Below are 23952 nucleotides of genomic sequence, written 5' to 3' on the forward strand. Positions count from 1 at the left end.
TTGTCATTGAACAGTACAAGTACAGAACAATGAAATGCAGTTAGAATCTAACCAGAAGTGCAAATAGAAGAGGGCATAAGAGTTACAAGTATTTTGTATAATGTACACTGAACAAAATTATAAACGCAACAGTTTTGTTTTTGCCTCCATTTATCCTGAGCTGAACTCAAAGATCTAAGACTTTCTCTATGTACACAAATGGCCTATTTCTCTCCAGTATTGTTCACCACCCACCTCACAGATGTGGCATATCACGATGCTGATTAGATAAGATGCTGATATGGAAGAAGAAGAGGCATGTCTGCAGGGATTTCCCTGCATATAAAAATCAAAGGCACTGCTTCTGTGTATCAGCATAGTAAAACATTATTTTGCACTCATACACTAAACAGCCTACCAGCGAAATACTGCAATGAATGTGACCGTAAGAGGAAACATTATTCATATTAGCAGTGTTACCAGGTGGGGTAGGTTTTCCTCACAATGGGGCTATTTTTAATGGGCTTGGGCGGGTGAACTTACAGATAGTAGTATAGAAAAAATTGCCTTTGACCAGTTTTTTATGGAGTAAGCAGATTTCACAGTTTACTGTCAATGATCTGGCAACCCTGCATACAGGATCTGACCGATCCAGAAATTGCAAAGATTAGTAATGTCGGAACAACAAGTGGAACCTTGTTTTCTTTAACACCCAAGCATGTCTAAATATTTCAGTCAAACTTAATAGCACCTAAACTACATCCAATCTGCATAACATTAAGTAACTAACAATATAAACATTTGAACGTGAAGACACTGGATCAGCGACAGCAGCAGAGCCAATTAGCCTACAGCTGAAGGAAGTTGAGAGAGGAGGATAAAGGATGTGGCGTCCAGGCAAGGATGGAGAAAAAAAACTATGCAACAAGGCTGTAATATATACAGCTCTGGTGCAATTTTAATGCAAGTCAAATGAATCAGAACAAAGTATAACAACGAAAATCCACAACAATATTTTTGACTGTAATTAATTATAAAGCTTGATGAGTGATTTCAGATTTTTTTGTGATTCCTAGATCTAATAGACATAGGTTTGATGCTCAATGGCTAAATGTTTTGGAGTGGCCCAGGCATAATGAAGAGGGAACGATATGCTCTGTATGCTAGAAACTTTGTTAGGGAGTACATTGTAGCGTGCATTAGCTTCTCAATTGGACATGGACAAAAGGGCAGATTTAACACTAAAATTGTTGTCTTTTTCAAGTGTGTAGTCATATATTACATAAAGTATATCGCAGAGGGGGGTCTGGTGGAGCGGTGGGTTGCGGTACCACTTTTGCCAAATTTTGAGCCAGGAAAAACCCTGTCTGTCTCACTATAACCAGGCCACGGTCCAACAGGTCTGTGACTCAGGCAGACTAGAAAACCACAGACAAAGAAGGCAGACAGATATACACAGTGTCCTGGGCCCTTAAAGTACATGAGCTTTAATCTTTTGCATGTAAGTTAAGGTCATGTGTCAATGAGGACTATTATTCAGTGAAAAAGGATGAGGACACAGAATCATCAAGGACTGCTGAATTAATGTTTTACTGACCGTTTTGGCAGCGAGGGATTTTGGAAAATCATATTTTTATCCAACGCTTACTTTGGACATGTCTACAAATGTGTGTGTGTGTGTGTGTAGGTGTGTGTCTGTGAACATATTATACACTCCTGGTGGGGACGGTAAATTCCTTCAAGGACTGTAAAACAACGAAAAAAGTGACCTTGACTATTTTTGCCGGACCGCGTAAGCGGAGCCGGCCAAGAAGAGCGAATTTCTCTTACTGAGTGACTGAATGAGTGAGTACACCTTGTTAAATAGCGTAGTGGTTAGAGAAGCGGACATGCAAACTATAGGTTCCGAGTTCGTAACTCCTCGCAGGCGAAGTGGACATGCAAACTATAGGTTCCGAGTTCGTAACTCCTCGCAGGCGAAGCGAAGTACGCATTATGAATTATTCGTATAGATGATAACTTCGCTGGCTAAAACCTCCAGTGACTACATTATAGTAAGCCTGAAATAAGACAGTTTACAGTTATTTTGCGACTGTTTCTGGTGGACTTTCAAAGTATGCATTGGGCCAGGATAGACAAACACATTTGCTGGCTACAACATGCAGTAGTTACGTTATAGTGAGCCTAAAACTGTATACAGTTATATTGCGATTGTTTCTGGCATGGAAACGTTCATCTTCAGTCTTGCTAGCAATTATCATTCACAAATGGCCAATTAGCTGTTAAAATGGCCAGTGGCAAAAGAGGATTTGTTCAAGATAGACACAAGAGGCTATACTGACACCCCTCAAACGTAGAGCTCTTTTGTGTAGTAGTTAGCGACACAGCCTTTCGCGTAGGCAACCCGGGTTTAAATCTCATGAGGGCAATACTTTCTATAGCTGAACTAGGCTTGCCTGGTTTCTTGTTGAAATATGACTTAGGTTTAAGGTAAAATGTAAAAATAATTTTAGGGTTAAAATGGGGGGTTAGGTTTAGGGTCAGGTTTTATGGTTATCTTTTTGGAGTGACAGTTAAGGTTATGTTTATGGGTAAGTGATAGGGAACATCATTGAATGGGTATTATATTTGCGGTCTCCACAAGAGTAGTAACATATAAGTGTGTGTGTGTGTGGGTGGGTGTGTGCGTTGAGTACCTGTAGTGTTATGAATACTCACATTCAGGCTGGGTGTTTTGTACAAGCACTTGGTGACAACTACTGATGTAAATAAATGGGCTTTATAAATAAATGTGACTATTGAAGGCGATTCCTTTTGTCCTTAATCCTGTCCTGTAAAGCTCACAAGGTCAAAGCGAGGGACTAACACCATTATTGGTTGGATTCCCATGGCAGGCTAGTAAAAAGAGAGGATCAAAATATCTGCCTCCATCATTTGTAAATAGAAGTAGTTTGGAAATAATAACTCTTCCTAGAGCTGGCCGCCAGGCCAAACTGAGCAATCGGGGTATAAGGGCTTTGGTCAGAGTTGACAAAAAAACTTTCCAGAAGAACAACCATCTCTGCAACACTCCACCAATTAGACCTTTATGGTAGAGTGGCTTGACAGGAGCAACACCTCAGTAAAAGGCACATGACAACCCGATTGGAGTTGGAAGAAGAGCAAGTGAAGTTAGACCATGAGAAATATGATTCTCTAGTCTGATTAAAGTTTGAACTCTTTGGCCAGAATGCCAAGCATCACATCTGGAGGAAACCAGGCACCACTCATCACCTGGTCGATACTCTCCCTACTGTGAAGCATGGTGGTGGTGGCAGCATAATGCTGTGGGGATGTTTTTCAGCAAAAGGGACTGAGACTGGTCAGGATCAAGGGGAAAGAAACAGAGCAAAGTACACACAGATCATTGATGGAAACGCAACAACATTTGGAAAAAGTGAAGGGGTCTGAATATTTTGTGAATGTATGTTGCAAACTGTATGTAAAGAGACCAAAAATGTAAGGGGTAAATCTCACTTAAGGGATCATCTTGCACAGGGCTTCTACTGCCATTGTGTATAACATCCCTGCATGTTTTCTTCACCAATGCGGTGTGATTACACACAGTACAATCCCTGGGTTTGGTCAATTGTACCTGCAAATAAAGGTAATATTGATTCTGTATCTAGGAATGTCCCCAGAGTCTGGTGCAACTCCTGTGTTGTAAAGTGTCCAGGTAAAGAATTCAGGGTCTGGTTTGTATCCGCTCTGTGAGCGAAGAATCCTGGGCATTTTTATAGTCACCAGATCAGACACCGTCCAATAGAAGAGAAGGACAAAAGACAGAACATCCCCTATAAACAAAAGTTTACAGTATAAAAGCCAAACATTTTAAATAGAAAACATCTGACTCTCAGTTTCACGTCCCTGTCTCAAGCCTCCTCTTTGGTAGGAAAACACAGACGGACACATGGAGGACAGAAAGACAAGCGCACACACACACACACACACACGCACACGCACACGCACACGCACACGCACACGCACACACATGGGGACACAGAGCGATGCAAAAACCACACAAAGAAACACAGAATGAAACACACACAACCTTGGTCCTCTTTGCACCTCGAGACAAGAAGGAAAGGGGAGTGGCCTCAGAAATAAACATTCAAGGAGTGGAAACAAGTGGAATGAAACTGACTACGTACTGTTACAGGCATGGTAGCAATTAGGAAGGACCTGTAAAAATGCACTATGCTGGGAAGCCAATAAAGTGGAAAATGCCAGTTTTACTGCTGGACCTTTACTCGGTCAGGGTGGCGTATTAGTGCCTGGCCAGCATGAGACATGAGGGGCACCCCATTCCCACACAGCACACAAGAGACCTGACCAGCCTGATAATCTCAGCCTTTTCTTCCTGTTCCAGACCAGACCAGCCTGATAATCTCAGCCTTTTCTTCCTGTTCCAGACCAGACCCGCCTGATAATCTCAGCCTTTTCTGCCTGGGGACTAAAAACACTGATATCCTTTCGGGGGAAGACCTCTTTGCAGAGGCACTTGTACCTGCACTTGTCATCTCACTACATGTCACTACAACTCACTTTTGTGGGGGCTCCAAGTGTGGGGCTCCAGCTCATTTAGAATGCAGCAGCCAGTCTGGTGTTCAACCTTCACAATCTCTCCCATGTCAGCCCACTTCTTCGCACTCTATGCTGGCTTCAAGTTGGAGCTCAAATCCACTTCAAAGCAGTTGTTTTGTCTACAGGAGCTTCTCCTACCTACCTTCAGGCAAAGCTCAAACCCTACATCGCTACCTGGGTTCTTCGCTCAGCCACATCGGGACTCTTGGCTGTCTCGGCACTTCGGGGCAGTTCCCGATCCACGCAGTCAAAACTCTTCTCTGTCCTGGAACCTCAATGGAGGAACCAGCTTCCCTGGGAGGCCAGGAAGGCCTCTACTAATCTGTGTGGTTGTTTCACCTAAAGTTCTTGAAATGTATGCAGTTACTGAAACCTGCTCTTGATGAGAGTTTCTACTAAATGACTAAAATGTAAAAATGTAAATGACACGGACAGCTAAGCCACAGCCTCCGGGATGCAGCACAGCTGCTGAATGGGTTAAAATGTCTTCGCTTAGTTTTTCTTAGCAGTGAAAAATAATTTTGCACATGCCAATGATTTTTGTATCTGTACAATTAAATAAACTAATATTAACTGTTGCAAAAATGTCAAGTGGAAGTTCGTTTACTGCCGAGGTTGTTATAAAAATATTTAAAGAAAAATGCAATGACAGTCAGTTACCTCAATAGGCTTTGAGATTATGCACTAGACAAGTAATGGGAAGAACTTTTGGAAAGAACTTGGTGCAGAAAACCAGGCTGTTCCACTCCAGTCCTGGAGGGCTCAAACACTTCCAGGTTTCATCCTCTCCTTCTAATCAGGGACTGATTCTGACCGGGGACACCAGCTGAGGGCAATTAACTACTAGGTAGAAACAAAAACCTGAAGTGTTTTAGGTTGCCAGGACTGGAGTGGAGTGGAGAGACCGGTATGGGGTAATGTTGTCTGGACTGCATGTCCTATGGGCTGAGTTCCTCCCATCCTGACAGACACAATCATAAACAAGGACTGTGTTTGCCTGTGTTTTTCAAATGCACCCATATCCACCTATTTCCTTCTGCTGTATGCAGTTTCAGATGTCAAAGGACAGTCAACTGGTGGTCAATATCAAGAAAATTATGGCCACAATGATTACATTATCCTATCCACAATAATTACATTCTCATCCAAATAATTACAATATCCCAACCAAATATTTACATTATCCCCGCAAATATCAACCAACAAACAAATTATTTGAAAATCAAATAATCAAATATCTAAGAGTGGGACTCTGTCCAACTACAATCTTGTGAGTTCAAACCATAATCTTATTAGGAAAATAATGTTCTTTATACAGTAAGACAATGATGTTCCTCACAGACAAATGTAAGCAGAAGGTTCCGACTTCCACTGTTAAAGTGGCAAATACTTTTTACATTTTGTATATATTTCCTACAGTCTCACTCCAGAAAATATACTGTTTATATTTTCCTACAGTTTCCCCCCAGTTGCCAAAAACGAGCACCAACAGAAGCCCCCGCAAGCTGGCAGCAGCTGCAGGATAGAGAGGCGGTTTCTCCCTTTCACAAACAAAGGGTTAAAATCTGCACTATAAACTCTGCCTTGCTTCATGAATCCCCTGGAAACTACTTGTGCAGGCTTTAAATACTGACTTTGCCTGACCACATTTTACACACAGCCTGCCACTGAGAAAACAGCCCACTAATACCACTACTACTACTAATAATACTAATACTACTACTACTAATACTACTACTCCTAACCCACAACTTGCGCTGACTCACCAAACTACATCACAGCAGCTGGTGGACACAGTACAGGCATGGGGACTGTAATATTGTTGCTGTTTCCCTTCATACTGTCCCCCTGGATGCCCTGTTCCTCTGGGAGACAATTTAATCAGGAACCACAGCTTCAGCCAGGACAGCAAGAGATCCTGCTCAAAAGGGAAGCCTATCTGGAAGAAAGGAGGTCTAAGGTAGGCTACCAAGTGACTATCCTAAATGATTTTTCTAGTATTGAATAATTATTCATGTCAGTAACTTGAAGATACTAATAGTAAACTATAATTCTAATGTACTTAGACATGATTCCTCATTGTTTTTGATTAAACCAAGTTCATTTAAATGTCTTTAAAGATTGTAGCTTGGATTAATTTATGAAAGAAATATATTATTCAATAATAATTACAATGTAATCATAACTAGAGGAACATTATTTAAAAAACAATTTCCTTTAAATGTGTGACTGCGAGATTTTGAAAACAAAAAATATTTTGGTTTTATGCAACAGCAACACAAACCTTCATGCAATAGTAAACTGTCTCAGCAACACAAACCTTCATGCATTAGTAAACTATGTCTCAGCAACACAAACCTTCATGCATTAGTAAACTATGTCTCAGCAACACAAACCTTCATGCATTAGTAAACTATGTCTCAGCAACACAAACCTTCATGCATTAGTAAACTGTCTCAGCAACACAAACCTTCATGCATTAGTAAACTATGTCTCAGCAACACAAACCTTCATGCATTAGTAAACTGTCTCAGCAACACAAACCTTCATGCATTAGTAAACTGTCTCAGCAACACAAACCTTCATGCATTAGTAAACTGTCTCAGCAACACAAACCTTCATGCAATAGTAAACTGTCTCAGCAACACAAACCTTCATGCATTAGTAAACTATGTCTCAGCAACACAAACCTTCATGCATTAGTAAACTGTCTCAGCAACACAAACCTTCATGCATTAGTAAACTATGTCTCAGCAACACAAACCTTCATGCATTAGTAAACTGTCTCAGCAACACAAACCTTCATGCATTAGTAAACTGTCTCAGCAACACAAACCTTCATGCAATAGTAAACTGTCTCAGCAACACAAACCTTCATGCATTAGTAAACTATGTCTCAGCAACACAAACCTTCATGCATTAGTAAACTGTCTCAGCAACACAAACCTTCATGCATTAGTAAACTATGTCTCAGCAACACAAACCTTCATGCATTAGTAAACTGTCTCAGCAACACAAACCTTCATGCATTAGTAAACTATGTCTCAGCAACAACCACAGTTACACGTCAAAGAGCATTTTATGTTAGTAGAAATGTATGGTTTCATGTTTTTTATGAAACATTCCTAGACTATAATACTTCTGGATCTTAAAGATGGTAATAATTTGTTTCTCCCCATATTTGAAAAATCTATAGAAAGCCACTGGTCTCAGTCTTACTTAAATGAAAGCAGTCCATGCGGATGTAGTCTGCATAATATGTCTCTCTCTCTCCTCAACTGTAATAACTGAAATGCGTCCCATCAGGGAGGGATTGAGGGCAGCTGGCTGTGGCTGTCGGGGTCTGTCTGCTTGTTCATCTGTCAGTCAGTCTGTCTGTCTGTCAGTCCAGAGCTCCAGACTCACTGTGAGTATGATTAGTCAGCACAGCAGGACATTCCAGTAGAATGTCTGGAGAACCCGTCCAAACAGCAGTCTGCAACTGCCAAGGGGCCCTCCTCCCTTCCCCTCTGTCAAGGGGCCCACCTACCCCTCGGCCAAAGGGGCCCGCCTCTCCCTCTGCCAAGGGGCCCGCCTCCCTTCCCCTCTGCCAAGGGGCCCCACTCCGCCCATTTCTGCTACAGGCCCACCTCTGCCCCTTCTGCCAAGGGGCCCATCTCCATGCCCTTCTGCCAAGGGGCCCATCTCCATGCCCTACTGCCATGGGGCCCATCTCCATGCCCTTCTGCCAAGGGGCCCATCTCCATGCCCTTCTGCCAAGGGGCCCATCTCCATGCCCTTCTGCCAAGGGGCCCATCTCCATGCCCTTCTGCCAAGGGGCCCATCTCCATGCCCTTCTGCCAAGGGGCCCATCTCCATGCCCTTCTGCCAAGGGGCCCATCTCCATGCCCTTCTGCCAAGGGGCCCATCTCCATGCCCTTCAGCAGGGGGAGCCACCTCTCTCCCCATCTGCAGGGGGGGCCACCTCCCTCCCCATCTGCAGGGGGGGCCACCTCTGCCCCGTTTGCCAAGGGGAACTTGTTTCTCCCAAAAGGCCCCACCTTCTTCCTGGGGCTCCACTTGCTTGCACCTCTAACAAGGGGGCCCACTTTCTTTCCCTTTTCTTGTGAATGAGCAGTCGGCTCCCTGACTGCTCATACACAAGCTAAGGGGCAAAAGGTCAGAGTTCACGCAGCAAAAACATAAACATTCCTAGAACGTTTAGAGAATCTATTTGATTGGGACATAGCCGGGGCGCTTCTGTCTAACAGCGAACCTGGTGCTCCTGCTCTTCCAATACAAGAACGGAATGTCTGCTAACTTCCAGAACTAGAGGTATAACTAGAAGAGAAGACAGCTCCAGTCTACACAGCTCTCATCCAATCAGCAGCCCAGGATCGGAAACCAGAAGAGAAACTCTTTCCTCAGAAAAAAACCTGGACATGGTAACCACTATGCCCTGCTAGTTTGGGCTTCACACAGTTGACAACCAGTGACTGAACACTTTAGGGTGGAATAGAGCTCAAGGACTGAGAAGTCGTTATTTTACCAGACAGCGTACAAACACCTGGCGTGCAGGTGTCACAATAAACTTCTCTTTGGGGTGCCTATCGTCAAAAAGAAATCCTTTTTACATTCTTATGGGGTGCCTCATTCCCCTAGTTCCCCTGTAATTTGAAACAATTTTGAAAGTCTAACACCTGGACAAGCTCCACATACCACCAGATTATAATTACTACTGGTAGATACAATGTTTGGCAGAAAACAGTCAGGAAACATAGGAATGCTTTAACGCCACAAGTAAAATGTTCAGCAAATGGATACTAAGGATTCCTCAAGGCTTGATCGTCTGGGTTTTAAACAGTGTTTCAGCGTTTGCTCTTCACAACAAATATTAAAAGAGCTTCATAAAACGTGATTGACTGATTTCTGGAATCAGAATAACTGTACTTTTAAACAACATCTAGACGTTTAAGGTGACTATATCAACTGAGAGTTTGGTTGTAAGTTAATACCAAAGGAGGGGAACTGTCCAGGTACAAGGCTGGTCTTCAGTATGTTATTCAGGGTCAGAGTCCTGGTCTTCAGTATGTTATTCAGGGTCAGAATCCTGGTCTTCAGTAAGTTATTCAGGGTCAGAGAGTCCTGGTCTTCAGTGTGTTATTCAGGGTCAGAGAGTCCTGGTCTTCAGTGTTATTCAGGGTCAGAGAGTCCTGGTCTTCAGTGTTATTCAGGGTCAGAGAGTCCTGGTCTTCAGTGTGTTATTCAGGGTCAGAGTACTGGTCTTCAGTGTGTTATTCAGGGTCAGAGTCCTGGTCTTCAGTATGTTATTCAGGGTCAGAATCCTGGTCTTCAGTATGTTATTCAGGGTCAGAGAGTCCTGGTCTTCAGTATGTTATTCAGGGTCAGAGAGTCCTGGTCTTCAGTGTGTTATTCAGGGTCAGAGAGTCCTGGTCTTCAGTGTGTTATTCAGGGTCAGAGTCCTGGTCTTCAGTATGTTATTCAGGGTCAGAATCCTGGTCTTCAGTGTGTTATTCAGGGTCAGAGTCCTGGTCTTCAGTGTGTTATTCAGGGTCAGAGTCCTGGTCTTCAGTGTGTTATTCAGGGTCAGAGAGTCCTGGTCTTCAGTGTGTTATTCAGGGTCAGAGAGTCCTGGTCTTCAGTGTGTTATTCAGGGTCAGAGTCCTGGTCTTCAGTGTGTTATTCAGGGTCAGAGTCCTGGTCTTCAGTGTGTTATTCAGGGTCAGAGAGTCCTGGTCTTCAGTGTGTTATTCAGGGTCAGAGTCCTGGTCTTCAGTATGTTATTCAGGGTCAGAATCCTGGTCTTCAGTAAGTTATTCAGGGTCAGAGAGTCCTGGTCTTCAGTGTGTTATTCAGGGTCAGAATCCTGGTCTTCAGTATGTTATTCAGGGTCAGAGAGTCCTGGTCTTCAGTATGTTATTCAGGGTCAGAGAGTCCTGGTCTTCAGTAAGTTATTCAGGGTCAGAGAGTCCTGGTTTTCAGTGTGTTATTCAGGGTCAGAGAGTCCTGGTCTTCAGTGTGTTATTCAGGGTCAGAGTCCTGGTCTTCAGTATGTTATTCAGGGTCAGAATCCTGGTCTTCAGTAAGTTATTCAGGGTCAGAGAGTCCTGGTCTTCAGTGTGTTATTCAGGGTCAGAGTCCTGGTCTTCAGTGTGTTATTCAGGGTCAGAGTCCTGGTCTTCAGTGTGTTATTCAGGGTCAGAGAGTCCTGGTCTTCAGTGTGTTATTCAGGGTCAGAGAGTCCTGGTCTTCAGTGTGTTATTCAGGGTCAGAGTCCTGGTCTTCAGTGTGTTATTCAGGGTCAGAGTCCTGGTCTTCAGTGTGTTATTCAGGGTCAGAGAGTCCTGGTCTTCAGTGTGTTATTCAGGGTCAGAGTACTGGTCTTCAGTGTGTTATTCAGGGTCAGAGTCCTGGTCTTCAGTATGTTATTCAGGGTCAGAGTCCTGGTCTTCAGTATGTTATTCAGGGTCAGAGAGTCCTGGTCTTCAGTATGTTATTCAGGGTCAGAGAGTCCTGGTCTTCAGTATGTTATTCAGGGTCAGAGAGTCCTGGTCTTCAGTAAGTTATTCAGGGTCAGAGAGTCCTGGTCTTCAGTGTGTTATTCAGGGTCAGAGAGTCCTGGTCTTCAGTGTGTTATTCAGGGTCAGAGTCCTGGTCTTCAGTATGTTATTCAGGGTCAGAGTCCTGGTCTTCAGTGTGTTATTCAGGGTCAGAGTCCTGGTCTTCAGTGTGTTATTCAGGGTCAGAGTCCTGGTCTTCAGTGTGTTATTCAGGGTCAGAGTCCTGGTCTTCAGTGTGTTATTCAGGGTCAGAGTCCTGGTCTTCAGTGTGTTATTCAGGGTCAGAGTCCTGGTCTTCAGTGTGTTATTCAGGGTCAGAGTACTGGTCTTCAGTGTGTTATTCAGGGTCAGAGTCCTGGTCTTCAGTGTGTTATTCAGGGTCAGAGTCCTGGTCTTCAGTGTGTTATTCAGGGTCAGAGTACTGGTCTTCAGTGTGTTATTCAGGGTCAGAGTCCTTGTCTTCAGTGTGTTATTCAGGGTCAGAGTCCTGGTCTTCAGTGTGTTATTCAGGGTCAGAGTCCTGGTCTACAGTGTGTTATTCAGGGTCAGAGTCCTGGTCTACAGTGTGTTATTCTATCTATTCACCCACCAGAGAGAGGCAGCAGCCAGGTGGCTGGGGGAGGACTATGACTCCAGCATGGTCTTCCTGCCTGCAGATGAACCAGAAGACATCCCGGCTGGGGGGGCCGATGTCACTGGTAGGACAACTTCAGTTCTCCCTTCTTCATGTTCTCCTGCTCCTTCTCTCCACATCTCCCCGTCAGTCTGTCTCTCCACATCTCCCCGTCAGTCTGTCTCAACGTCAGTCTCTCTCTCCACATCTCTCCGTCAGTCTGTCTCTCCACATCTCTCCGTCAGTTTGTCTCTCCACATCTCTCCGTCAGTCTGTCTCTCCACATCTCCCTGTCAGTCTGTCTCTCCGTCAGTCTGTCTCTCCACATCTCCCCGTCAGTCTGTCTCTCCGTCAGTCTGTCTCTCCACATCTCCCCGTCAGTCTGTCTCTCCGTCAGTCTGTCTCTCCACATCTCCCCGTCAGTCTGTCTCTCCACATCTCCCCGTCAGTCTGTCTCTCCACATCTCCCCGTCAGTCTGTTTCCCCGTCAGTCTGTCTGTCTGTCTCGCTACATCTCCCTGTCTGTCTGCCACTTCACATCTTTACCTGCTTCTCTCTTCATCTGACTCTCCAGCCTCTCTACCTCCATCTGTCTACCTGCTTCTCCTGTCCTCAACCTCCTTCTGGACTTTCTTACAATTTTTTTTTACTCTCCCTCTCTCAGTCTCTCCTGTTTTACAGTCTAGTAGTGTGGGACAACTAGAGGAACACTACTGCTAAATGACCACATCATGAACCCTGTCTGCTTCTCCCTCCCATTCCCTGTCTGTCTGTCTTATGTGGCTGTGTGCGTTCCCGGTCAGATAGGGACAGGCTTGGAGGTGTTGGTGATTTGCTGTCAGCCATGTTGTTTACTGCAGCTGAGTTGAATAAAAGCATTACTGAACAAAAAGGCTAAGGCCAGGACTGAACAAAATGGCCAAGATTCTGCTAAAGCCAAACAAACTAACCCAACATTTTCGATTAGCCAAACCAAATCCAAATTGTATTCATCAATCACCTTAGTGACTAGCAGCTACGTAAAAGAGGAACCCCATCCAGGGTATTTTGAGCCCATAACTAAGACACTTTGGAGCATGCAAGACCCTACAAGTCAATCAATCAAATGCTCTGTCTGGTTCCAGACCTGCCCACGTGTCTTCTGTGTGTGTGCCTGACGGGTTCGGTCTACTGTGAGGAGGTGGACCCAGAGATGACGGCTGTGCCCACCCTGCCCAAGGAGACGGCATACCTATATGCCCGCTACAACAAGATCAAGAAGATCACCAACAAAGACTTTGCGGACATCGGTGAGTAAGGGATACAGGAGGGATTCAGAGAACTCCCTCCCAGCTTATTCCTCACTGAGGCCAGCTATAAATTCAATCTTGATTCCTGGACAAGCTTGGAACCTTGGAAAGCCCTCTGAGAGGACCAGGCCAGATTAATCTTGGCTTTCCACCTTCTCAAGCATTCTTTAGACAGACTCTTTAATAAACCAGCTGAAAGACTGCCAACGTATGTGGAGTAAAACGCTTTCAGGAAAGAGAAAGATCAACGTTTGACATAAGTTTGTGTTTGTGGACGTTTTGTGGGGCCCCTTCTGTCTCAGCACTGATATAAGTACAGTTGGACTTAAAAGCTGACAAGACCTGTTCTGGTCTTCATCTTGGTTTCAATTTCAGATGTATATATTTCAAAGTCCCACTTTACAGAAGGACGGCTGTAAATCTTCACTCTGTGTGTACATGTGGGGCAGATCAAATCAAAATATGACACAACTTTGGTTATAGAGCTCCACTGACCTAGAACACTATAGCAGTGGCTCGAACAGTCACTTCAGCAGCGATGCTAGCACTAAAGGAAGTTCCTTGTTTCCAGTGACTTTGAAGAGGATTGACCTGACGGGGAACCTAATCTCTGAGATTGAGGACGGAGCCTTCTCCAAGCTCACCCTGCTGGAGGAGCTCAACCTGGCTGAGAACCGGCTGGTCAGGCTGCCCATGCTGCCCAGCAAACTTACCATCTTCAAAGCCAACCACAATCTACTGAAAACCAAAGGGGTCAAAGTCAATGCTTTTAAGGTATGGTTCAGTCTAAAGCACAAAGACATAGCCTGATGTCTGACATAGCCATATCCATAACTCATTATCTCCAAATTGCTTTATTAAGATACTGAACAGATAAGATAATGGATTAAAAATGTGGAGTAAATAACCAGTCCCTGCTCATTTAAACAAAGACTTGTTTTGACAAGATACCCAACTAGGATTAAAGACATAGTACCATAAACTATGTGGCCATGGCTGAATGCTGATCTGATTCTCTCAATGCAGAAAATGGACAAGCTGGTTACCCTCTTTTTGGGAGACAATATGCTGCAGGCCATCCCATTGATCCCTGAGAGTGTCCGTATTCTTCACCTGCAGGTCAGTACCACACGCTGGCGTGAATGGATCTACATTTGGGTGGCCAATCTCAGGAGAATTTCCCAAAGTTCCCAGGTTTTTCCAAAATACTGTTTGGATTATTTCATTTGAGTATATCTCCACTGCTTAACCAGGCAAAACATAAAACGTGAATCGTAGATTCATGACAGTGCATAGTGAATTTGGGGGGTATGTGTCAAATCTGAAAAATGGTCCTCCGTGGATTTTGGCCCTAGTAGTGCCAGTCAGAGCGAGTGACGCGTGTTAACGGAATGCTATTGTTGTCATTGTATTACAAGTAATACACGTTTGGCCGAAAAAACTGTTATTGTTAGTGAATACAACAATCTTTCCATTCATCGGCCAATCTGGCAGAGATTAAAAAGCTCTAGCCACTCAGATTTAATTCATACCAGCCAAATATATGTTTCCACATAATTACACCGCATTAAACATAATTAACAAACGAGGAAAACAAAGTACTTCAACAGGGAATCCATCTTTCGATTGTACACCCTGGTAGGCTACCATGCACATATTTCTTTGCTGCAACAGTGCATGGTTGTAATAGCTAGTCTGTCCCTCAGCCTCCAATTGTTTTTAAACTAACGTCATCTGTTGGGAGCTCGTAGATGGCGCTAGCTAGCTACATGAGATTGGGTGTTGCTTTAACCACTAATTTTGTCATGCTACAGTAGGCTACTTGTGAGGTTCAATAACAGCGAATGTCGTTGCTGCAGAGCCAAACTATAGTCGTGTTTTTCATGGTAGTAGTAGCTAGCGCTGTCTGGCACTGCACTTCGATTCTAGGTTGCCTGGCAACCTCACAAGTCTACCACGTGAATGCGGATGACTGCATGCTCTCACTTCAGATAAAAAGATTGTTTTGCAGTGGTGGGGTACCACCGCTGCAGTAAACACTGACGTATGCCATAACTAGGGGATCAACGTTTCTTTCTTTCAAGTGACTTGTTTAGCCAAATCAGAGGGTGCTACAGGCTTTTAGAACAAGCAAAACATGGTTCAGATCTACCCATGACCGTCCACAATTTCCTCTCACGACTCTAACGTGGTATTCAATATTTTACCAACTTCTATCCTCCAGAACAACAACATCACCGACGTCAGCGCCGACACGTTCTGTAAGAGCAATAACACCTACTACGTCAGACCAAACTTAATCGAGGTCAGGATGGATGGGAACCCGGTGTTGTTGTCCAAGCATCCTAACATCTTCACTTGCCTCAAGTCTCTGCCTATTGGGAAATATCGCTAAGGCCAAACTCCCCCTGTGGAAATAAGTCTTCGAAAAGGTGGACCAATTACGGTAACCTTCCCAAAATTCTCAGGTTTTGCAAATATTTCCTTAGGAAGAGTCCCGAATCAGAGGGGAATAAGCAGGAAATCTAATGCCCTCCGAGAAAATCTGCAAAACCAGGGAATTTGGGATACTTTTTTTAAAGTTATACAAGTCTGACAGATACTGTTTATTAGAAATACATACAAGTTCGTCAGGGGTGTTTTCAGTCAGGTGAAACAGTGTAACAGACTTACATGTAGGAATTAATAAATACAACTGAATTCCTTACTTGACAAAGACAAGACAATCTTGTATGATTGGTCTTTACACAGTATTATGATTGTTCTCTCTCAATCTCAGAAGACTAGGATTCACAATTTTTTAAATCTCCCTTAAGCAAGCAACATTGTTGAATTTTAACTCTGTGTTGTTTCTGAGGAACATTTCCTTTATATATAGACTGGTCTTGAACAGAACTTGAACAAAACAAATCAGCTAGATAGAGTTTAGATTTTGTAAATAAACATTTCCTTGAATGTTTGCTTTTGCATACTGTATAAATCATAACTACAAAGGGTTGAGTCAAGCTTTTGGCTTTCCTCCGAATTCTGTGAATTATCTTAGTTTAAACCGTTTTTTTTAACTTAACTCCATTAGCAGTTGATGACAAATGTATCTTTAACATACATAGCCTAGAGTAATGTGAACATAATGTCTGTTCTTCCTACATCATAATCTTTGATAATGAAATTGCTGGAGGTGAAAACTTTCTCTAAAGTTTTTTTTTCTTTCATTCATAATTACTAAAAATAATTTAGTATTACCTATGTGAATAAATAAAATATGTACAGTACAAAAAGTATGTAACTGGTTGTGTTTCTACATTTTAATACCAAGAAAATAAACTTTTTTTTAATTAAATGCTGCATTAATGTGTCACATTCATGAAAGACAACCAGAGTCATTTTTAAACAACAATAACAGTGTTGGTTGCAATGCTAGGTAAACAGCACTTCATATGTTCACACTGAACATGATCCAGTCATTCAGGACTAGGAGAACTTTAATATGTTGATATTGAACGTAATAGCACTGCTATGCGTTATTTTCAGTATGAAGGTAATCACGGTTTATAAAATATACGTAATTCCTGCAATGATGCTTTGCAGTGGCAACAAAACAACCTCAAACATAAATACAGGACAGAGAAGTGATTAGGAGCAAACCAGAATCACTTCACACTAAGAAAGTGCAAGAGAAGCAAATATCTACGGTTCAGCCGTTTAGCACACATGCAAATGTGGAAAATCTGGGTTAATGTTATTCCTTTAGCCTGGCCAACTTGGCCTCAACTGCTTTGTACTCTGAGGAAATAGGAGAATGGTTTCCATACTGCCCTGCGGTTTGATTTCCAATCTTTCATTAGAGTCCTTCCCCGTCTTGAGATAAAACCTGTCTTCAGGTCTCCCTCCTCAAACATGCACACACCCAACTGAAGGCAAACTACCATTTACCCAACTGATGTAAACAGGTTTATAAATGTATCGTTATGTTGTCACACTTGTCATATCTGCTCTAATCTCATGTAGGATGTCTTCCTTCTTACACAGCAGATACGCTCACAACTCCAGATGTTTTAGATTCCTCCAGTCAGGCCTGATTTTCAAATGTGAATATAGTGTCTGGCACAGCGAGCATATTGCTAATCTGTCAGCTTGACAGGTTGGCTAAGCTATCGGAGGCTGGCAAGGGTATAACAATCCAACTGTGAACCATTTTGAACAGACTCCCACAATAAATCATTGACCAGATACATTTTGGGAAAAACAATGACTCTGCCACCCAAGAAGTGTTCAGACAAACATGCAGAAATTTGTCTAGTCTATTGCTTCTATGTTGAAGTCCTCTGTTGGAAAGATGAGGGTGGAAACTGCTCACTACGCTGTTATTGGCCAACAATTATTCAGCGTTGACAAACACAAAAACGGACACGTAGAAGTCTGACGGTCCAGACCCATGTAGGCCCTAAGAAGCCTTGGTCCTCCCGGGCCAGATCAGGAGAAGCCGCACTTCCAAACTCTCCTACATTGCTAGAACCTTTAATACTGTCCCCAAGGAGAGAGATGCATTCAGACCACACTGTATCATCTGCACAGCAAGCTTCGGCCTCAGAAAAATGTGTTTCGAGGCTTCGGCCTCAGAAAAATGTGTTTCTAGGCTTCGGCCTCAGAAAAATGTGTTTCTAGGCTTCGGCCTCAGAAAAATGTGTTTCGAGGCTTCGGCCTCAGGGAAATGTGTTTCGAGGCTTCGGCCTCAGGGAAATGTGTTTCGAGGCTTCGGCCTCAGGGAAATGTGTTTCGAGGCTTCGGCCTCAGGGAAATGTGTTTCGAGGCTTCGGCCTCAGGGAAATGTGTTTCTAGGCTTCGGCCTCAGGGAAATGTGTTTCTAGGCTTCGGCCTCAGGGAAATGTGTTTCTAGGCTTCGGCCTCAGGGAAATGTGTTTCTAGGCTTCGGCCTCAGGGAAATGTGTTTCTAGGCTTCGGCCTCAGGGAAATGTGTTTCTAGGCTTCGGCCTCAGGGAAATGTGTTTCTAGGCTTCGGCCTCAGGGAAATGTGTTTCTAGGCTTCGGCCTCAGGGAAATGTGTTTCTAGGCTTCGGCCTCAGGGAAATGTGTTTCTAGGCTTCGGCCTCAGGGAAATGTGTTTCTAGGCTTCGGCCTCAGGGAAATGTGTTTCTAGGCTTCGGCCTCAGGGAAATGTGTTTCTAGGCTTCGGCCTCAGGGAAATGTGTTTCTAGGCTTCGGCCTCAGGGAAATGTGTTTCTAGGCTTCGGCCTCAGGGAAATGTGTTTCTAGGCTTCGGCCTCAGGGAAATGTGTTTCTAGGCTTCGGCCTCAGGGAAATGTGTTTCTAGGCTTCGGCCTCAGGGAAATGTGTTTCTAGGCTTCGGCCTCAGGGAAATGTGTTTCTAGGCTTCGGCCTCAGGGAAATGTGTTTCTAGGCTTCGGCCTCAGGGAAATGTGTTTCTAGGCTTCGGCCTCAGGGAAATGTGTTTCTAGGCTTCGGCCTCAGGGAAATGTGTTTCTAGGCTTCGGCCTCAGGGAAATGTGTTTCTAGGCTTCGGCCTCAGGGAAATGTGTTTCTAGGCTTCGGCCTCAGGGAAATGTGTTTCTAGGCTTCGGCCTCAGGGAAATGTGTTTCTAGGCTTCGGCCTCAGGGAAATGTGTTTCTAGGCTTCGGCCTCAGGGAAATGTGTTTTCTAGGCTTCGGCCTCAGGGAAATGTGTTTTCTAGGCTTCGGCCTCAGGGAAATGTGTTTTCTAGGCTTCGGCCTCAGGGAAATGTGTTTTCTAGGCTTCGGCCTCAGGGAAATGTGTTTTCTAGGCTTCGGCCTCAGGGAAATGTGTTTTCTAGGCTTCGGCCTCAGGGAAATGTGTTTTCTAGGCTTCGGCCTCAGGGAAATGTGTTTCTAGGCTTCGGCCTCAGGGAAATGTGTTTCTAGGCTTCGGCCTCAGGGAAATGTGTTTCTAGGCTTCGGCCTCAGGGAAATGTGTTTCTAGGCTTCGGCCTCAGGGAAATGTGTTTCTAGGCTTCGGCCTCAGGGAAATGTGTTTCTAGGCTTCGGCCTCAGGGAAATGTGTTTCTAGGCTTCGGCCTCAGGGAAATGTGTTTCTAGGCTTCGGCCTCAGGGAAATGTGTTTCTAGGCTTCGGCCTCAGGGAAATGTCTGCAGCTTGGACATGGCTGTGCGGGTCACGTCGGGCGGGCTTCGTCGTGTTTAACTGCTCTGTCAGTCACTCTTATCTGGATGGTGGACCAAGTAACAGCAGGAAACGTTACCCCGATGGCCCACGTACCGGGAGATGACTTGCTGTAATTCAGGAATAGTAAAACGACTAAGCAGACCTACCTGGAAGTGCTGGAATGTTCTGTGTCGGTCATCACATCTATCAGAGAACCTCCTGAGGGTCCTGAAAAACAGTAACAGGTCCCGATTTTCTTCCACTCTGCAAGAAAAGATAAAACACTGTTAGTGGATAAATTGTCACTGTAGCGATAAAAAGTTATGTAGCAATAATATCTTACATTATTACAACACATTATTGCTGTCATTAAATCACACAGCACATTATCACTGTCAATGTGCTGTGTTTTAATGACTGTGATAATGTGCCGTAATGATGTAGGATATTATCGCTACTATTCCCTACATAAACAAAGCACAATACCACTGTCATTATCACTCAAAACAGCACATTACCGATGTCATTAAAACACAGCACATACTGTTATTATCACTCAACACAGCACATTACCGATGTCATTAAAACACAGCACATACTGTTATTATCACAAATCATCACATTACTGTCATTTTCTCAAATGTATGCAGCACATTATAACTGAAGACAGCTGATTCAACTTGTCAACTAATTATCAGGCTCTCATTGAGTTGAACTGGGTGTGCTTGTCCAGGGCTACAACAAAAATGTGTGCTGTTGGGGGTACTTGAGGACTGGAGATGGGAACCATTGTCCTAAAGACATGTGCCGGACTGGTCACCTCTAACTACATGGCTCCATCTGCCCTTCTGTTTAGGAAAAGTAACATCATACCCATCTTCAACATTAATAACCTTCCAATATGCCCAGTCTCTTTCATGTCTTACTGAACCATGTCAATGCATTTTTCGATGGTCATTCCCAAATATGTTCACAACACACAACTCTCAAATAATCTCCCTCCTTCCCTCAGTCTTACCTAATGTAGTCATTCTGTAGCAGATAATGTCCACAAGAAGTTAAATATCACAAAGGTTCCACACCCCAGAAGTTCTATATTTCCAAGGTTCCACACCCAGAAGTTCAATATCTTAGGGGTTCCACACTGCAGAATTTCAATATTGCAGACGTTCCACACCCCAGAGGTTCCATACTTCAGGAGATTCAACATCCTACAGCTTTCATAGCTAAGAGCTTTCACTCCTTAGATGTTTCATACCCTAGAGGTTCCATGAGTTAAGACATTCCATATTTCAAGAGGTCCCAAACCCTGGAGATTCAATGTCTTAGAGGTGCCACACCCAAGATGTTCCACACTTCAGGAAGTTCCACACCCCGGAGGGTCCATAACTCAACAGGTTCCCAAACTCCAGAGGATCAATAGCTAAGAGGTTCCACTACACAGGGGGTTCCACACCACAGAGGTTCCATACCACAGATGTTCTAGCCAAGGGAGCCTCTCTCTTCAGCATACACTACAGTTCAAAAGTTTGAATAGGAAATACAGCAAAATGAAGAGAAATATGGTCATTGATAAGGTTAGAAATAATTATTTGTAATTGAAATAATTGTGTCCTTCAAACTTCGCTTCTGACCAAGAATCCTCCATTTTCAACAATTACTGCCTTGCAGTCAATTTTGTTGAGGTCATTTGAAGAAATGTCACTTCTTACATATCATTTGGTCAAGCTGTTCCTACAACAGCTCAATAGGGTTTAGATCCGGTGACTGTGCTGGTCACTCCATTATAGACAGAATACCAGCTGACTGCCTCTTCCCTAAATAGTTCTTGCATAGTTTGGAGCTGTGATTTGTGTCACTGTCCTGTTGTAGGAGGGAATTGGTTCCAATCAAATGCTGTCCATAGGGCGTTACAAAATGGAGTGATAGTCTTTAATCGCCAAGATCCCTTTTACCCAGTACAAACCCCCCACTTCACCACCACCAAAGCACCCCCAGACCATCACATTGCCTCCATCATGCTTGACAGTTGGCATGAAGCACTTTTTCAGCATCTTTTCATTTGCTCTTTGTCTCACAAATGTTCTTCTTTGTGATCCTATCACCTCAAACTTAGATCGGTCTGTCTATAACACTTTTTTCCCCCAATCTCCCTTTGTCCAGTGTTCCTTTGACAATCTTAATCTTTTGTTTTTATTGGCCAGTCTGAGACATGGCTTTTTCTTTGCAAGTCTGCCTAGAAGGCCAGCATCATCGCGGAGTCGCCTCTTCACTGTCCACATTAAGACTGGTCTTTTATTGGTAATTTTTAATGAAGCTGGCAGTTGAGGACCTGTGAGGCGTCTGTTTCTCAAACTAGTTAGTCTTACTCAGTTTGGAGACAGTTGGTGCTATTCTTTGAAGGGAGTAGTACATATCGTTGTACAAGATCTTCACTTTCTTGGCAATTTCTCACATGGAATAGCCTTCATTTCTCAGAACAAGAATAGACTGACGGGTTTCAGAAGAAAATTATTTGTTTCTGGACATTGAGCCGGTTATCGAACCCACAATTACTGATGCTCCAGATATTCAACTAGTCTAAAGAAGGACACTTTTATTGCTTCTTTAATCAGCTTAACAGTTTTCAGCTGTGATAACATAATTGCAAAATGGTTTTGTAATGATCAATTAGACTTTTAAAATGATTAACTTGGATTAGCAAACACAACGTGCCATTTGAACACAGGAATGATGGTTGCTGATAATGGGTCTCTGTACACCTATGTAGATATACAGATGGACAATTTTTTTTGCCTTTCTTTCAAAAACAAGGCGATTTGTAAGTGACCCCAAACTTTGGAACAGTAGAGTAGGTGTAGTGAAGTATAGTTAGAAAAACTAAAATGTGTTGCTTAGACGCTTTCCCACACAAACTTTGTCAGAATAAAAAAGCCATTGCAAAAATGGTATGGTCACATTTGTAAAAAGTTTATTAATTGTTATTTCACATTCATTTTTGTATTTGCCATGTTGGTTTTGTACATGTGGCTGTTTGTTATATTTTATAGTCTATATATTTTATACCGGTGTTCCCAAAATCTGCAGAAAGTTTTTTTTTTTTCTTCCTTGAATATTTCTTCTGGATCTTCAACAGATCACAAAAGCAAGTATTGAGATACATTTCTGCAGCATAGTCCCGACATCAAACTGCTGTCTGGCCTCTAAAGTGCAGCAGGCCCAAGGCAGGTCGTTGATGGGGTTCCAGATGCCGCTGGAAGTTGTGTTGTGAGTCAGTAGTGGCCACTCTTTCTTTTAGTTTAAACATCAAGACACCAGGGAAATGAAGGGAACACCGCCCTTTGTAGCACCGTCTTCCAGACAGAATAGTCAGGAGTAGTGGTCAAGGACATTGGTCCACAAAACAAAAGGTTTCTGGGTCTAATCCCCAAGCAGGCAAAGAGAAAAATGTGTTGTTCTGTCCTTGAGCAAGGCAGTTAACCCAAATTGCTTCCAGGTCATTGCTTAAAATAAAAATTTGTTCATAGTCATAAGTGCCTGGTAAAATAAAAACAGGTGTGACTTTCTGAATTCTCCAAAGGCCCCATGGCACTCATTGTAAGAGTTAAGAGCTGTTTATCATCGGTGTCCAGGTTAAATGTCCAATATGGCTCTCATATCATTATCATGCCCACCTGATCACCAGCTTCCAGTTGGCCAATTAATTCACCCAATAACAAAAAAACTAAAAAAACTAAATAATAATACAGTAACATCCCCCCCCAAATTCACGTACACCCGGCCCATCAGCCCCTAGTTGGATGAGGCTCCGGCATTTCTAGAAACTTTCCACAGATGTTGTCAGCCGAGGCCCCGGGGCTGAGAGGCATCGAGAAGAAGTTTCCATTGTTATGGAGCCCCAGTCCCGCTCCCCTCAGCCCAGCTTGCTCTGCCCTAGTATGGGGAGGAGACTCCCTAAAGGGTTGATGGGAACATGGCAAGGTCCTGAAAATAATGGATCCACTCCAACAGCAATTATCCATGGGAGGACTGCGGGATGACTACAGTATTATCAGATCTAGAACGGTTCATTTGGCTCTATACGAAACTCAGCATTTAGAGATCAAAAGTTTCCAATGAGGTAACAGTAAAGATATAACCTGTTTTCACTGAAATGTTCATACATATGTTTTACCAATTACACATAAAAACTCAAATTCCATTTACTAATACCAAATGTTGGGGTACAAAACCTAATTAATGTTCTTAGCATCATGAGAGTAATAGAACTTTCTAGTTATTTTTAATCACATTATTTGGTCTGTGTAGTTGCACAGTGGTTTGGGAAAGAAATCAGACACCAAAATAAAAGCAGGTTTTTAGAAATCTGTGTCAAATTATTGAAAATCTAAAACTGAAATATCTCATGTACATAAGTATTTTGACCCTTTGCGATGACACTCCAAATTAAGCTCAGATGCATCCTGTGTACTTGGTTTCTAGAACTTGATTGGTGTCCAAATTCAATGAAGATGATTTAGAAAGGCACACCTGGGTATTTAAGTTCCCACAAAGTTGTGTAGGGGAACGGACTGGGGAGAATTATGAAAACTATTGTTAAAGTATTCAAAGTTCCCAAGAACACGGTGTGCGACAAAATTGTGAAATGTAAGAAGTTTAGAACCATCAAGACTCTTCCAAGAGCTGGCCATCTGGCCTAACATAGTAACAGGGCAAGAAGGGACTTGGT

At 43.3% G+C, this 23952-nt stretch overlaps 2 protein-coding genes across 2 annotated transcripts in view; one reads left to right on the forward strand and one right to left on the reverse strand.

Moving 5' to 3' along the window:
• cenpp (centromere protein P) overlaps window positions 1–23952 on the reverse strand; it is an 80641-nt gene that overhangs the window by 46886 nt on the left and 9803 nt on the right. The window contains exon 6 of the mRNA XM_013136292.4: window positions 19391–19487. Coding sequence (XP_012991746.1) covers window positions 19391–19487 — 97 coding nt within the window. The remainder of the gene's footprint in view (window positions 1–19390; window positions 19488–23952) is intronic.
• Window positions 6232–16374, forward strand: ogna (osteoglycin, paralog a). Its single transcript, XM_010874958.3, has 6 exons — window positions 6232–6562; window positions 11755–11860; window positions 12900–13064; window positions 13636–13838; window positions 14091–14183; window positions 15289–16374. Exons 1-6 carry the CDS (start codon window positions 6407–6409, stop codon window positions 15457–15459), a joined length of 894 nt encoding a protein of 297 aa, XP_010873260.1. The 5' UTR covers window positions 6232–6406; the 3' UTR covers window positions 15460–16374.

The sequence above is a fragment of the Esox lucius genome, chromosome 2, assembly GCF_011004845.1.
Source record: "Esox lucius isolate fEsoLuc1 chromosome 2, fEsoLuc1.pri, whole genome shotgun sequence".
NCBI classification, from domain to species: Eukaryota; Metazoa; Chordata; class Actinopteri; order Esociformes; family Esocidae; genus Esox; species Esox lucius.

What these genes read in the sequence shown, in the direction of transcription:
- ogna (XM_010874958.3), top strand. Translation starts at nt 6,407, where the DNA reads ATGGGGACTGTAATATTGTTGCTGTTTCCCTTCATACTGTCCCCCTGG. An exon ending in TGGAAGAAAGGAGGTCTAAG is followed by an intron (nt 6,563 to 11,754) that starts GTAGGCTACCAA and finishes TTCACCCACCAG; the next exon opens with AGAGAGGCAGCAGCCAGGTG. An exon ending in TCCGTATTCTTCACCTGCAG is followed by an intron (nt 14,184 to 15,288) that starts GTCAGTACCACA and finishes TCTATCCTCCAG; the next exon opens with AACAACAACATCACCGACGT.